Genomic DNA, 13,781 nt, shown 5'->3' on the forward strand with positions numbered 1-13,781 from the left:
TCCCCAGTCACTTTTTAGTCTCTTATATACCTTATTCTTATTAAAAATTGCTTCTCTTAATTCTCAGTACTTTTAAATGTTGCCTATATGCTAATTCCAGTATCTGAAGTACTTGAGGGTCTTCTACTAGTTGTTTCCACTAGCTCTCATTCATGGTGCCTTACTTTTATATCTATTTTATAGTTTTTTATTGTAAACTCATATTTGTTGAAACTCTATTTATGGGAATTCTTTGAGGTCTGGTTGAAGAGACTCCAAAGAGAATTTACATTGCTTCTTGTCTGACACCTGGAAGCACTACCAACCAAAGCCCACTTTAACACAGATTATAAATTTAGGCACCAAATATACAGAAGAACTGGAGACATTTCCATCACCCTCAATTTAGAACTACAATGATCTCCCTTGCCTTCTTGCAATAAATATGAAAGGGTATTTTTTTTTTTTTTTTTTGGCAGTACGCGGGCCTCTCACTGTTGTGGCCTCTCCCGTTGCGGAGAATAGGCCCCGGACGCGCAGGCTCAGCGGCCGTGGCTCATGGGTCTAGCCGTTCTGTGGCATGTGGGATCTTCTCGGACTGGGGCACGAACCCATGTCCCCTGCATCAGTAGGCAGACTCTCAACCACTGCGCCACCAGGGAAGCCCTGAAAGGGTATTTTAAAATACTTTGTATCTAGTATTTTCAGGGATTCAAGGTATCCAATCTGTTAAAATATATGGAATGGCTGAAAAGAGAAGTCTGCATTTAAGAGTGTCTGTAGAATACTTTCTTCATAGTCATCTCCAATGGTTAAATTACCCTGAATTTTCAAATAATGAAACCCTAATCAATTTTATTGTAAAGACTGGAGTACAGCAAGAATCCATTCAATTCCTTGCACCAATTAGCTGTGTCTGTTTAAAGCTCCTAAAAAACCAAATTCAACACAAATTATTACCTTTTTAACGCTTGCAGAAAAATCAGCTACTATTTTCAAAATATTGTTGGTTTCAGGAAAATCCTTACAGATATAAGGTTCCTCAGCACATATTACTCTGATTGCCAGGCCTGGACCTAAAGAGAAGAGTAACAATGGTATTTAATATAAATGTTATGTTTAATATAAAATTTTAAATAAAAAAAGGTCACTATTCCCAAAATATAAAACACCCTTGCCATTGTTTTTTTAACCAGTTTTATTGAAATATAATTGACATATACACTTTAGGTTTTTTAAAGTGTTTAATATGAAATGCAGCTATTAGTTTCCCATCCAACTCATCATTTTTAGAATGTTTCAGTTCTGTTCACATCAATGATATACACCTCTTATTTTAATAGTCCCTGTATTAAGAATCTCAAAATTCTCCAATAAATATTTTTAATTCACAATATACATGCCAATCTATTTAAAATTACTTTCATACACAATCCTTTGCCAACACATGTTAGGGACTGAACATCTCAAATTACTACAGTTGAAAATAAAAACAAGTGCTAATCTCCATATGGGCTATACCTTTGTAACACTGTTTATGGAGGCAATATGGTAGTTAAGCGTAACAAACTCTGAGAAGAGCTTACTGGGGCTAGAATCCTGGTTCCAAACCCAACCTGCATAACTTTTGGCAAACTAGCCTCTGTCCCAAAATTATCTCAGCTGGACAACAGGATCATAATAGTTTCTATTGTGAGGATCAAATAAGACAACATGTGTAAAATACTGTATTTAGCAGAATGCCTAGCACATACTAGTACTCAAGAAATGTTAACTATTACTATGCTTTTTCATTTAATTAGACCATTCCCTCAACTCATCACCCAATGACTATTGTAGAGACCTAGAAACTGAGGTATAAGATTTGCCAAGCTCAAGAACTCATAACAAAAACAGGTTAAGACTCACAGTCCTAACTTTAACAAATACCACCTCTAATTAATTTTATTTTATGACAGCAAATGACTATTTAAAAACTGAATATTTTCATTTGGTCATGAATTAAATACATACAGCACTGTGCAAAGAAATGGTTCAGCCATTCAGACAAGTCAGGGGATAAGGATTTCAGAGAACTGAGTTTTATCCCTGTGGAATACATCATGGTATAGTAGAAAGAACATATAAACCCAAGTTCTAACACTAAGAATTGTGTGGCGATGTTATTAAAATATCTCTTGGCTTTCTCATCTGATGGCAACATTACATGACAATCTATTTACACAAGTATAATGTAATATTTAAATATATATACAATAAAAAATGAGTAATAAAATGAAATATATACAGTAGGCACTAAAAAGAATATTTATTCCCTATCCATCCCTTCCTTTCTTTAAAATTACATATTCCCTAAGATGATAAATTACTTCAAAAGCTGTCTGAATTGATTTTTGTTCAACATGAAGGCACAGTAACAAATCAAACAGAATTCTATTTTTTACCTGGGAATGGATGCCTGGAAACTAACTCTTCTGGAAGTCCAAGTTCTCTGCCTAAGATTCTTACTTCATCTTTATGAAAATCTTTCAAAGGTTCTATGACTTTTCCCTACAGGGAATAAAAAGGCCAATTAATACAAATTAGTAACCAAAATGACATGGAAAACAAAAAGTAACAAATTATTGGCTTTTCCTATTGTCTTTTACCTTTAAAAATCAGTTTTTAAAACTTCATCTTTTAAAGTATTTCTTCCTATGTGCTTATAAGGAATTAGATATTTTAGTGATCTCCACATTTCTCTTTGAAACACATTTTAAACGTAAACCTCTTAAATAGAAATAAATCAGAACAAACCTACCCACCAATCTCTGATCTAGTTCTCACTGTAATACAAGGAAATCAGAAAATATACTAGTGTTTAACTATTAAAACTCTTCAAATGATACCATCAAAAAAGTGAAGACAACCTACAGAAGGCAAATCATATATCTAATAAAGGGCTGTAACAAGACAATATAAAGAACAAATACAATTCAATAATAAAAAGATAAATAAGCCAAGTTAAAAATGGGCAAAAGATCCGAATAGATATTTCTCCAAAGGTGACATATAAGTAGCCAATAAGCACAAAAAACATGATTGACATTAGCTATTTGGGAAATGCAAATTAGAACCACAGTGAGATAACCTACCACTTCTCACCCACTAGGATGCCTAAAATAATAAAAAGGTACAGGCAATTCACACTTATTAGGATGGCTAATTAAAAAAAAAAAAACAGAAAAGAACAAGCGTTGGGCAAGGTATGGAGAAACTGGAAGATTTGTGCACTGTTGGTGGGACTGTAATATCGTATAACTTCTAAGGAAACATTAAGGAAGTCCCTCAAGAAATTAAAAATAAAACTACCATAAGATTCAGAAATCCCACTTCCTGGTACATATCCAAAAGAATTGAAAGCAGGGGCTCCAAGAGGTATCTGTAAACCCATGTTCACAGCAGCACAATTCACAACAACAAGAAAGTGGAAGCAATCCAAATGTCCATCGGTGGATAAATAAATTAACTATATATATACACACACACACACACACACACACACACACACACACACACACACACACACATACAACAGGATATTATTCAGCTTAAAAAGGAAATCCTATCACATGCTACAATATGGGTGAAACTTGAGGACTTATACTAAGTGAAATAAGCCAGTCACGAAAAAACAAATGCTGTATGATTTCACTTATGAGGTATTTAAAGTAGTCAAATTCATTGAAACAGAAATTAGAATGGTAGGTTACCAGGGGTTAGGGAGAGGGAGAAAAGGGTAGCTGTTGCTCAACAGGTATAGAGTTTCAGTTTGGAAAAATGAAAAAGTTACAGAGATCTGTTTCACAACAATACAAATACACTTGACACTATTGAAATGTACACTTAAAAATGGTTAAGGGAGGGAGGTTTTATGCGAAAGTTCTCATAAGCTTTTACCTCCTCTCTCAACTTTCTGATAAGCTCTGTGTCGTTATGATGGGTTTTGATGAGTTCAGCTTTGCCACTTGCAACAAGGGATGCACTTTCAATTAGATCAGGCCGTAAAGTACCTTGGGCAAGGAAAACCTCCTCTGGTTTCAGGTTCATTTCTCCAATTACTTCATTGGCAATCTATAAACAACAGGAGTAAAACAGCCTTTTAAGAGATGAATTCTTCTAAAAGACAGCAAAATTTTATACTTTCAGCTAAATTTCTTAAGAGTCCTTTTGTAATACTGACCAGGAGATGAAATCTACCATCCTCCAAAATAAACTCCTTTAAGAACACATGCTTATAAAAAGAAACGAAATTGAGTTAGTTGTAGTGAGGTGGATGAACCTAGAGTCTGTCATACACAGTGAAGTAAGTCAGAAAGAGAAAAACAAATACTGTATGCTAACACATATATATGGAATCTAAAAAAAAAAAGATTCTGATGGAACCTAGTTGCAGGACAGGAATAAAGACACAGACGTAGAGAATGGACTTGAGGACGGGATGGGGGCGGGGAGGGGAAGCTGGGATGAAGTGAGAGAGTGGCATGGACATATATACACTACCAAATGTAAAACAGATAGCTAGTGGGAAGCAGCCGCATAGCACAGGGAGATCAGCTCCGTGTTTTGTGATGACCTAGAGGGGTGGGACAGGGAGGGTGGGAATGAGACTTAAGAAGGAGGGGGTATGGGGAACATATGTATACATATAGATGATTCACGCTGTTATACAGCAGAAACTAACACAACTTTGTAAAGCAATTATATTCCAATAAAGATGTAAAAAAGAGACAAAATATTAGCAATAAAAATTTTTTAAAAACCCAACACATTGTCAATGTCAACCAACTATACACTAATAAAATTTTTTAAAAAGTCAAAAAAACCCTCAAAACACATGCTTAATGTGATTCAAAAAGGTATATGAACATTCCCATCAAAAGCCTAAAAAGATCTAGCCACTGAAATACCCAAAGAACTAAAATCTAATATCAACTGAAAATATCTATTCTTAAGCAGTGAAAACAAACTGAAAACATAAGTACATGTTTTTTAAAAACATAAAAGTTTTTACTAATTCAGTATAATAGCAATATACGGTAAAACTCTTAGCCAACAAAAGAATCAAAATTAGTCACAAAATTTGGTTATTTGGTATAATGATAAGAAAAAAATACTAAAATTCACATCGAAAATAGTACACACTGATGATATTAAAAAGGTACCTTAACAAAAGTATCCCCAATGATTTTTCTTTTCTCCTCAGGACTCGTAGTCATATTTAAGGTTTTGCTAATTCTCTTTCGTGGAGTTCTGTCTTCATCTGATATTGGCAGAGTTGTTGTTCCATTGTAGAAAGAATGAGCAGCATTTATCACTGGGTAAGAGGAGAGAAGCATGTTTTAAACTAACATGATTTTTGAAAATCATAAATGATAGGTCAAACTACAAAAAGAAAACCCAGATGGATCCTCTGATCTCCCCGTAATTTGCCTACACATTCCAGAACTACCAGTAAACTATGACTGACAGAGTCCATACACAGGCACTCACTGAATCTTGTTCCGTTGAGAATCGTGTGGCATTAATTCTAGGGCCGTGGACTTCCCTGGTGGCGCAGTGGTTAAGACACCATGCTCCCAATACAGGGGGCCTGGGTTTGATCCCTGGTCAGAGAACTAGATTCCACATGCATGCCACAACTAAGAGTTCACATGACACAACTAAGGAGCCAGCGAGCCACAACTAAGGAGCCCGCCTGCTACAACTAAGACCTAGTGCAACCAAATAAATAAATATTAATTATCTAGGGCCATAATATCACAAATTATGCTAATTACCTCCCCTCTTATTCAGTGCTTCACCACAGCAACAAGCAAAAGCCCCCCAAAAAGCATAACCCCAAGGGAATCAAAGCAGTGGCACATACACAGGGATCAAAGTCCTCAGAAGTGCACACTGACCAGTCTCTTGAAAAACAGAGATGTATAAACATATATTTAGTGATCCTTGGTTGTCTCTTTATTTTTTTCTGAATTTTAGTTTATTTTTTATACAGCAGATTCTTATTAGTTACCTATTTTATACATATTGGTGTACATAGGTGAATCCCAACCTCCCATTCATCCCACCACCCCCCACCTCCACATTCCCTCCTTGGTGTCCATACGTTTGTTCTGTACATCTATGTCTGAATTTCTGCCTTGAAAACCAGTTCACGTGTACCATTTTTCTAGACTCCACATACATGAGTTAATATACGGTATTTGTTTTTCCCTTTCTGACTTACTTCACTCTGTATGACAGTCTCTAGGTTCATCAACGTCTCTACAAATGACCCAATTTTGTTCCATTTTATGGCTCGGTAATATTCCACTGTATGTATGTACCACATCTTCTATCCATTCGTCTGCTAATGGGCATTTAGGTTGCTTCCATGACCTGGCTATTGTAAATAGTACTGCAATGAACACTGGGGTACATGTGTCTTTTTGAACTATGGTTTTCTCTGGGTATATGCCCAGTAGTGGGAATGCTGAATCATATAGTAATTCTATTTTTAGTTTTTTAAGAAGCCTCCATACTGTTCTCCATAGTGGCTATATCAATTTACATTTCCACAAACGTGCAAGAGGATTGCCTTTTCTCCACACCCACTCCAGCATTTGTTGTTTGTAGATTTTCTGATGATGCCGCCCATTCTAACTGGTGTGAGGTGATACCTCATTGTAGTTTTGATGTGCATTTCTCTAATAATTAGTGATGCTGAGCAGCTTTTCATGTGCCTCTTGGCCATCTATATGTCTTCTTTGGAGAATGTCTACTTAGGTCTTCTGCCCATTTTTTGATTGGGTTGTTTTTTAAATATTGAGCTGCATGAGCTGTTTATGTATTTTGGAGATTAATCCTTTGTCCATTGATTCATTTCCAAATATTTTCTCCCATTCTGAAGGTTGTCTTTTCGTCTTTTTGCCCTGTTTATAGTTTCCTTTGTTGTGCAAAAGCTTTGAAGTTTCATTAGGCCCCATTTGTTTACATTTCCATTACTCTAGGAGGTGGGTCAAAAAAGATGTTGCTTTGATTTATGTCAAAGAGTGTTCTTCCAATGGTTTCCTCTGAGTTTTATAGTGTCTGGTCTTACATTTAGGTCTTTAATCCATTTTGAGTTTATTTTTGTGTATGGTGTTAAGGAATGTTCTAATTTCATTCTTTTACATGTAGCTTTCCAGTTTTCCCATCATTTATTGAACAAACTGTCTTTTCTCCATTGTATATCCTTGATCCTTTCTAATATATTAGTTGACCACAGGTGTGTGGGTTTATCTCTGGGCTTTCTATCCTGTTCCATTAATCTGTATTTCTGTTTTTATGTCAGCACCATACTGTTTTGATGACTGTAGCTTTAATATACTCTGAAGTCAGGGAGTCTGATTCCTCCAGCTCCGTTTTTTTCCCACAAGATTGCTTTCGCTATTCGGGGGCTTTTGTATCTCCATACAGAGATACAGATTTTAAGATTTGTTCTAGTTCTGTAAAAAATGCCACTAGTAATCTGATAGGAATTGCACTGAATCTGTAGACTGCTTTGGGTAGTATAGTCATTTTCGCAATATTAATTCCTCCAATCCAAAAACATGGTATATCTCTCCATCTGTTTATGTCATCTTTGATTTCTTTCATCAGTGTCTTATAATTTTCTGAGTACAGGTATTTTTTTTCTAATGCACTTTTTTTTAACATCTTTATTGGAGTATAATTGCTTAACAATGGTGTATTACTTTCTGCTTTATAACAAAGTGAATCAGTTATACATATACATATGTCCCCATATCTCTTCCCTCCTGCATCTCCCTCCCTCCCACCCTCCCTACCTCACCCCTCTAGGTGGTCACAAAGCACCGAGCTGATCTCCCTGTGCTATACTGCTGCTTCCCACTAGCTATGTTTTTTTTTTTTTTTTTTTTTTTTTTTTTTTTTTTTTGCGGTATGTGGGCCTCGCGCTGTTGTGGCCTCTCCCGTTGTGGAGCACAGGCTCTGGACGTGCAGGCTCAACGGCCATGGCTCACAGGCCCAGCCGCTCCGCGGCACGTGGGATCTTCCCGGACCGGGGCACAAACCCGTGTCCCCTGCATCGGCAGGTGGGCTCCCAACCACTGCGCCACCAGGGAAGCCCTAGCTATGTATTTTATGTTTGGTACTGTATATATGCCCATGCCACTCTCTCTCTTTGTCAGAGCTTAACTTTCCCCCTCCCCGAACCCTCATGTCCATTCTCTAGTAGGTCTGTGTCCTTATTTCCGATATGCCTCTAGGCTCTTCATGACTTTTTTTTTTTTTTTTTTAGATTCCATATATATGTGTTAGCGTACGGTATTTGTTTTTCTCTTTCTGACTTACTTCACTGTGTATGACAGACTCTAGGTCCATCCACCTCACTACAGATAACTCAATTTCATTTCTTTTCATGCCTGAGTAATATTCCACTGTTTATATGTGCCACATCTTCTTTATCCATTCATCTGTTGATGGACACTTAGGTTGCCTCCATAACCTGGCTATTGTAAATTCAGCTTCAATGAACATATTGGTACATGACTCTTTTTGAATTATGGTTTTCTCAGGGTATATGCCCAGTACTGGGATTGCTGGGTCATATGGTAGTTCTATTTTTAGTTTTTAAAGGAACATCCATACTGTTCTCCATAGTGGCTGTATCAATTTGCATTCCCAACAACAGGGCAAGAGAGTTCCCTTTTTTACACACCCTCTCCAGCATTTATTGTTTCTAGGTTTTTTGATGATGGCCATTCTGACTAGTGTGAGATGATATCTCATTGTAGCTTTGATTTGCATTTCTCTAATGATTAATGGTGTTGAGCATTCTTTCATGTGTCCGTTGGCAATCTGTATATCTTCTTTGGAAAAATGTCTATTTAGGGCTTCTGCCTAGTTTTGAATTGGGTTGTTTGTTTTTTAGTTATTGAGCTGCATGAATTGCTTGTAAATTTTGGAGATTAATCCTTTGTCAGTTGCTTCATTTGCAAATATTTTCTCCCATTCTGAGGGCTGTCTTTTCATCTTGTTTATGGTTTCCTTTGCTGTGCAAAAGCTTTGAAGTTTCATTAGGTCCCATTTGTTTATTTTTGTTTTTATTTCCATTTCTCTAGGATGTGGGTCAAAAAGGATCTTGCTGTGATTTATGTCACAGAGTATTCTACCTATGTTTTCCTCTAAGAGTTTGATACTGTCTGGCCTTACATTTAGGTCTTTAATCCATTTTGAGTTTATTTTTGTATATGGTGTTAGGGAGTGTACTAATTTCATTCTTTTACATGTAGCTGTCCTGCTTTCCCAGCACCACTTATTGAAGAGGCTGTCCTTTCTCCACTGTACATTCCTGCCTCCTTTATCAAAGATAAGGTGACCATATGTGCGTGGGTTTATCTCTGGGCTTTCTATCCTATTCCATTGATCTATATTTCTGTTTTTGTGCCGGTACTATACTGTCTTGATTACCATAGCTTTGTAGGAGACTCTGAAGTCAGGGAGCCTAACTCCTCCAACTCTGTTTTTCTTTCTCAAGATTTCTTTGGCTATTTGGGGTCTTTTGTGTTTCCATACATATTGTGAAATTTTTTGTTCTACTTCTGTGAAAATTGCCATTGGTAGTTTGATAGGAATTGCACTGAATCTGTAGATTGCTTTGGGTAGTAGAGTCATTTTCACAATGTTGATTCTTCCAATCCAAGAACATGGTATAACTCTCCATCTGTTTGTATCATCTTTAATTTCTTTCATCAGTGTCTTATAATTGTCTGAATACAGGTCTTTAGTCTACCTAGGTAGGTTTATTCCTAGATATTTTATTCTTTTTCTGGCAGTGGTAAACGGGGGTGTTTTCTTTATTTCACTTTCAGATTTTTCATCATTAGTGTATAGGAATGCAAGCGATTTCTGTCCATTAATTTCATATCCTGTTACTTTACCAAATTCATTGATTAGCTCTAGTAGTTTTCTGGTAGCATCTTTCGGGTACTCTATGTATAGTATCATGTCATCTACAAACACTGACAGCTTTACTTCTTTTCTCATTTAGATTCCTTTTATTTCTTTTTCTTCTCTGATTGCTGCAGCTAAAACTTCCAAAACTATGTTGAATAATAGTGGTGAGAGTGGGCAACCTTGTCTTGTTCCCAATCTTAGCGGAAATGGTTTCAGTTTTTCAACACTGAGGATGATGTTGGCTGTGGGTCTGTCATATATGGCCTTCATTATGTTGAGGAAAGTTCCCTCTATGCCTACTTTCCAGAGGGTTTTTATCATAAATGGGTGTTGAATTTTGTCAAAAGTTTGCCTGCATCTATTGAGATAATCATATGGTGTTTCTCCTTCAATTTGTTAATACGGTGTATCACATTGACTGATTTGCGTATATTGAAGAATCCTTGGATTCCTGAGATAAACCCCACGTGATCATGGTGTATGATCCCTTTAATGTGCTGTTGGATGCTGTTTCCTAGTATTTTGTTGAGGATTTTTGCATCTATGTTCAGCAGTGATATTGGCCTGTAGTTTTCTTTGTGACATCTTTGTCTGGTTTTGGTATCAGGGTGATGGAGGCCTTGTAGAATGAGTTTGGGGGTGTTCCTCACTCTGCTATATAGAGTTTGAGAAGGATAGGTGTTAGCTCTTCTCTAAATGTTTGATAGAATTCACCTGTGAAGCCATCTGGTCCTGGGCTTTTGTTTGTTGGAAGATTTTTAATCACAGTTTCAATTTCAGTGCTTGTGATTGGTCTGTTCATATTTTCTATTTCTTCCTGGTTCAGTCTTGGAAGGTTATATCTTTCTAAGAATTGGTCCATTTCTTTCAAGTTGTCCATTTTACTGGCATATACTTGCTTGTAGTACTCTCCCATGATCCTTTGTATTTCTGCTGTGTCAGTTGTTACTTCTCCTTTTTCGTTTCTAATTCTATTGATTTGAATCTTGTCCTTTTTTTTCTTGATGAGTCTGGCTAATGGTTTATCAATTTTGTTTATCTTCTCAAAGAACCAGCTTTTACTTTTATTGATCTTTGCTATCATTTCCTTTGTTTCTTTTTCATTTATTTCTGATCTAATCTTTATGATTTCTTTCCTTTTGGTAAGTTTGGGGTTTTTTTGTTCTTCTTTCTCTAATTGCTTTAGGTGCCAGGTTAAGTTGTTTATTTGAGATGTTTCTTGTTTCTTAAGGTAGGATTGTATTGCTATAAACTTCCCTATTAGAATTGCTTTTGCTGCATCCCATAGGTTTTGGGTCATCGTGCTTTCATTGTCATTTGTCTCTAGGCATTTTTTGATTTCCTCATTGATTTCTTCACTGATCTCTTGGTTATTAAGGAGTGTATTGTTTAGCCTCCACATGTTTGTATTTTTTACAGATTTCTTCCTGTAACTTATATCCAGTTTCATAGCATTCTGGTCAGAAAAGATACTTGATATGATTTCAATTTTCTTAAATTTACCAAGGATTGACTTGTGACCCAAGATATAATCTATCCTGGAGAATGTTCCATGAGCACTTCAGAAGACTGTGTATTCTGTTGGTTTTGGATGGAATGTTCTATAAATATCAATTAAGTGCATCTTGTTTAATGTATCATTTAAAGCTTGTGTTTCTTTATTTATTTTCATTTTGGATGATGTGTCCATTGGTGAAAGTGGGGTGTTAAAGTACCCTACTATTATTGTGTTACTGTCGATTTCCTCTTTTACGGCTGTTAGGATTTGCCTTTTGTATTGAGGTGCTCCTATGTTCGGTGCATAAATATTTACAATTGTTATATCTTCTGCTTAGATTGATCCTTTGATCATTATGTAGTATGCTTCTTTGTCTCTTGTCATAGTCTTTTTTTTAAAGTCTATTTTGTCTGATATGAGAATTGTTACTCCAGCTTTCTTTTGATTTCCATTTGCATGGAATATCTTTTTCCATCCCCTCACTTACAGTGGGTATGTGTTGCTAGGTCTGAAGTGGGTCTCTTGTGGACAGCATATATAAGGGTCTTGTTTTTGTATCCAATCAGCCAGTCTATGTCTTTTGGTTGGAGCATTTAATCCATTTACATTTTAGGTAATTATCAATATGTATGTTCCTATTACCATCTTCTTAATTTTGGGGTTTGTTATTGTAGGTGTTTTCCTTCTATTGTGTTTCCTGCCTAGAGAAGTTCCTTTAGCATTTGTTGTAAAGCTGGTATGGTGGTGCTGAACTCTCTTAGCATTTGCTTGTCTGTAAAGGTTTTAATTTCTCTGCCAAATCTGAGTGAGATCCTTGCTGGGTAATCTTGGTTGCAGGTTTTTCTCCTTCTTCACTTTAAATATGTCCTGTCAGTCGCTTCTGGCTTGCAGAGTTTCTGCTGAAAGATCAGCTGTTAACCTTATGGGGATTCTCTGGTGTGTTATTTGTTGTTTTTCCCTTGCTGCTTTTAATATTTTTTCTTTGTATTTAATTTTTGACAGTTGGATTAATATGTGTCTTGGTGTGTTTCTCCTTAGATTTATCCTGTATGGGACTCTCTGTGCTTCCTGGACTTCATTAACTATTTCCTTTCCCATATAAGGGAACTTTTCAACTATAATCTCTTCAAATATTTTCTCAGTCCCTTTCTTTTTCTTTTCTTCTGCTGGGATCCCTAGAATTCGAATGTTGGTGCGTTTAATGTTGTCCCACAGGTCTCTGACTGTCCTCAATTCTTTTCATTCTTTTTTCTTTATTCTGCTTTATTCTGTAGTTATTTCCACTATTTTATCTTCTAGGTCACTTATCCGAGCTTTTGCCTCAGTTATTCTGTTATTGAGCCCTTCTAGAGAATTTTAAATCTCATTTATCGTGTTGTTCATTGTTGCTTGTTTCATCTTTAGTTTTTCTAGGTCCTTGTTAAACATTTCTTGTATGTTCTCCATTCTATTTCCAAGATTTTTGATCATCTTTACTATTACTATTCTGAATTCTTTCTCAGGTAGACTGCCTATTTGCTCTTCATTTGTTAGGTCTGGTTGGTTTTTACCCTGCTCCTTCCTCTGCTCTGTGGTTCTCTGTCTTCTCATTTTGCTTAACTTACTGTGTTTGGGGTCTCCTTTTCGCAGGCTGCAGGTTTGTAGTTCCCGCTGTTTTTGGTGTCTATCCCCAGTGGCTAAAGTTGGTTCAGTGGGGTGTGTAGGCTTCCTGGTGGAGGAGACTAGTGCCTGTATTCTGGTGGATGAGGCTGGATCTTGTCTTTCTGGAGGGCAGGTCCACGTCTGGTGGTGTGTTTTGGGGTGTCTCTGGCCTTATTATGATTTTAGGCAGCCTCTCTGCTAATGGGTGGGGTTGTGCTCCTGTCTTGCTAGTTGTTTGGCATAGGGTGTCCAGCACTGTAGCTTGCTGGTCATTGAGTGGAGCTGGGTCTTCGCATTGAGATGGAGATCTCTGGGAGATTTTTGCCGTTTGATATTACTTGGAGCTGGGAGGTCTCTTGTGGACCAGTGTCCTGAACTTGGCTCTCCCACCTCAGTGACACAGCCCTGATGCCTGGCTGAGGCACCAAGAGCCTGTCATCCACAAGGCTCAGAATAAAAGGGAGAGAAGAAAGAAAGAAAGGAAGGAAGGAAGAAAGAAAGAAAGGCAGAGAGAGAGAGAGAGAGAAAGAAAGAAAGAGAAAGAAAGGAAAGAAAGAAAGAAAGGGAGAGAAGAAAGAAAGGAAGGGAGAGAAGAAAAGAAAGAAAGAAAGAGAAAGAAAGAAAGAAGATAAAATAAAGTTATTAAAATAAAAAATTATTTAAAAAATTATTTTAAGTAATT

General features: G+C 36.7%; 1 protein-coding gene across 2 annotated transcripts in view; it reads right to left on the reverse strand.

Annotated features, from left to right (window-relative positions):
• Nucleotides 1-13,781, reverse strand: part of GMPS (guanine monophosphate synthase) — a gene marked incomplete at its 5' end in the record, with an annotated part of 79,941 nt that overhangs the window by 10,815 nt on the left and 55,345 nt on the right. For both annotated transcript variants that reach the window (XM_079704629.1, XM_079704630.1), the window contains 4 exons: nucleotides 940-1,055; nucleotides 2,424-2,529; nucleotides 3,919-4,092; nucleotides 5,184-5,335. In XM_079704629.1, coding sequence (XP_079560755.1) covers nucleotides 940-1,055; nucleotides 2,424-2,529; nucleotides 3,919-4,092; nucleotides 5,184-5,335 — 548 coding nt within the window. The remainder of the gene's footprint in view (nucleotides 1-939; nucleotides 1,056-2,423; nucleotides 2,530-3,918; nucleotides 4,093-5,183; nucleotides 5,336-13,781) is intronic.

The sequence above is a fragment of the Hyperoodon ampullatus genome, assembly GCF_949752795.1.
Source record: "Hyperoodon ampullatus genome assembly, chromosome: 5".
Classification (NCBI taxonomy): domain Eukaryota; kingdom Metazoa; phylum Chordata; class Mammalia; order Artiodactyla; family Ziphiidae; genus Hyperoodon; species Hyperoodon ampullatus.